At 55.0% G+C, this 2,500-nt stretch overlaps 1 protein-coding gene across 1 annotated transcript in view; it reads right to left on the bottom strand.

Annotated features, from left to right (window-relative positions):
* ETH_00009960 (uncharacterized protein) overlaps window positions 1-2,500 on the bottom strand; it is a gene marked incomplete at both ends in the record, with an annotated part of 5,960 nt that overhangs the window by 2,611 nt on the left and 849 nt on the right. The window contains 5 exons of the mRNA XM_013377069.1: window positions 98-181; window positions 391-591; window positions 970-1,125; window positions 1,926-2,091; window positions 2,359-2,441. Of these exons, the coding sequence (XP_013232523.1) occupies window positions 98-181; window positions 391-591; window positions 970-1,125; window positions 1,926-2,091; window positions 2,359-2,441 (690 nt within the window). The remainder of the gene's footprint in view (window positions 1-97; window positions 182-390; window positions 592-969; window positions 1,126-1,925; window positions 2,092-2,358; window positions 2,442-2,500) is intronic.

The raw sequence follows: 2,500 nt of genomic DNA, 5'->3' as shown, positions 1-2,500 counted from the left end.
AAGCCCTAAACCCTCGAAGCACACCACAGGCGACTGGCGCTGAATAGACCCGTTCTCTCGAGGGTTTAGGTTTTAGGGTTTAGGGTTTAGGGTTTACCTCGAGTGGCAACCTTCACAAGGGGGTCCTTTAGAAGAGCGAGGCCGTTTTTCTTTGAAGCAAGAAGAGAGTAAACCGTATGCACTGCGCCACAAACCCTAAACCCCAAACCCTAAACCCTAAACCCTAAACCCCAAACCCTAAACCCTAAACCCTAACCCCTAACCGTCAAACCCTAAACCCTACTGCGCGCATCCCATCCCACAGTGCATCTTTCCCGCGTCACCGGCCTCCGGACCGCGAAGGCTGCAAATTCTCGTTTTAGGGTTTAGGGTTTAGGGTTTAGGGTTTGCCTGGGGCGACGAGGCTGAAGTTGAGGAGCTGCTGGATCTCGGGTTTAGAACTGTCCATCAACAAATAAATTAATTTGCCATAAGTGGAATGCATCCTTTCAGGGTTTAGGGTTTTGTATCTTCTGCCAATTTCGAAAACCGCCCGAAAGAAACAAGACTGCTGCTCGAAGTCCATTTGCTGCAGCAAACGCTCCCCCGCCTCTGCGGACAAACCCTAAACCCTAAACCCTAAACCCTAAACCCTCGACGGACCCGCAGCGCGAACGCGCCTCTACAAGCAGGCGCGGCGCCCTCAGCAGCAGCAGCAGCAGCAAAACGGCCCTCTTCACAAGCAGCAGCAACACAAAGTGGTCTGCTGCAGCAGCAGCAGCAGCTGCTGCTGCTGCTGCTGCAGCAGCAGCTGCTGCTGCTGCTGCCGCAAACTTTTGCAGCTGCTTCAGCTGCAACCTCTACTACCCCTCCCGCTGCTGCTGCGCCCCCCGCTGCTTCTTCCCCCACCACCACAGCTCCCGCTGCACCCCTGCTGCGGCCACTGCTGCTGCCACTGCTGCTGCTGCTGCTGCTGCTGCTGCTGCTCACCGAAGTCGTTGGCCACCAGCAAGCCAGTCAGCACTGCGCAGAGGCTGCGAATTTCCTGCACGATTTTTCGTGCTCTGTTGGAAGCCAAAATGTCCACGCGAGAAGTGTACTCAGATACCTCCAACGCAGCCTCCAGCAGCCGCAGGAAGCGCCGCTCTGCAGCCAAACCCTAAACCCTAAACCCTAAACCCTAAACCCTAAACCCTAAACCCCAAGCCCCAAACTGAGCCCACACCCTGCGCCTGAACGCTGCACGCAACAAGTGTACTCAGATACCTCCAACGCAGCCTCCAGCAGCCGCAGGAAGCGCCGCTCTGCAGCCAAACCCTAAACCCTAAACCCTAAACCCTAAACCCTAAACCCTAAACCCCAAGCCCCAAACTGAGCCCACACCCTGCGCCTGAACGCTGCACGCAACAAGTGTACTCAGATACCTCCAACGCAGCCTCCAGCAGCCGCAGGAAGCGCCGCTCTGCAGCCAAACCCTAAACCCTAAACCCTAAACCCTAAACCCTAAACCCTAAACCCCAAGCCCCAAACTGAGCCCACACCCTGCGCCTGAACGCTGCACGCAACAAGTGTACTCAGATACCTCCAACGCAGCCTCCAGCAGCCGCAGGAAGCGCCGCTCTGCAGCCAAACCCTAAACCCTAAACCCTAAACCCTAAACCCTAAACCCTAAACCCCAAGCCCCAAACTGAGCCCACACCCTGCGCCTGAACGCTGCACGCAACAAGTGTACTCAGATACCTCCAACGCAGCCTCCAGCAGCCGCAGGAAGCGCCGCTCTGCAGCCAAACCCTAAACCCTAAACCCTAAACCCTAAACCCTAAGCGCTGAGAGTGAAGCTTTTGAGACAGAGGAGATGATGATGAAAGCTGAAGATGAAAAGAAGTGAGTTTGCTTTTGCCCCACAACGTCAAGGGTTTAGGGTTTAGGGTTTAGGGTTTGCTTACCTTCATAAGTGAGCCTGAGAGGAACAAACTTTGCAACGTCAACATAATACTCGGGGTTTACTGCTGCCCCATCTGCTGCTGCTGCTGCAGCAGCAGCTGCTGCTGCTGCTGCGTCTGCTGCAGCATCAGCCTCGCAGCCGTCCGCTGCTGCTTGTTCTGCTGCTGCCTGCAGCCGCAGCAGCAGCAGCAACAGCAGCAGCAACACGAACGCCCGCACAACATTAAACCATATCCTTCAACATTTCCAATAGCAAATTAGGGTTTAGGGTTTAGGGTTTCAAATGCGCCAAATGGCAATTCCCCAGAGAAGCAAATCTGGGCAGCAGTCGCCCCCATGCTTCTAAACCCTTTACTCTAAACCCTTAAACCCTTAACTGTAATTCCCTAACCCCAAACCCTAAACCCTAAACCCTAAACCCTAAACCCTAATTACTTGCTGAACCCTCGCAGCAACTTCAGGAGCCGCTTCAGCCAAAACGGCGTCAAGAGCGCCGCCCCCAATTAGGCCATTTATTACTGAGCAGCAGCAGCACACGCAAGCACATTTGCTGCTGCTGCTGCTGCTGCTGCTGCTG

Source organism: Eimeria tenella, genomic scaffold (assembly GCF_000499545.2).
Source record: "Eimeria tenella Houghton genomic scaffold, Eth_scaff45, whole genome shotgun sequence".
NCBI classification, from domain to species: Eukaryota; Apicomplexa; class Conoidasida; order Eucoccidiorida; family Eimeriidae; genus Eimeria; species Eimeria tenella.
The sequence above is the reverse complement of the archived record's forward strand: the minus strand, read 5'-3'. Positions and strand labels throughout refer to the sequence as shown.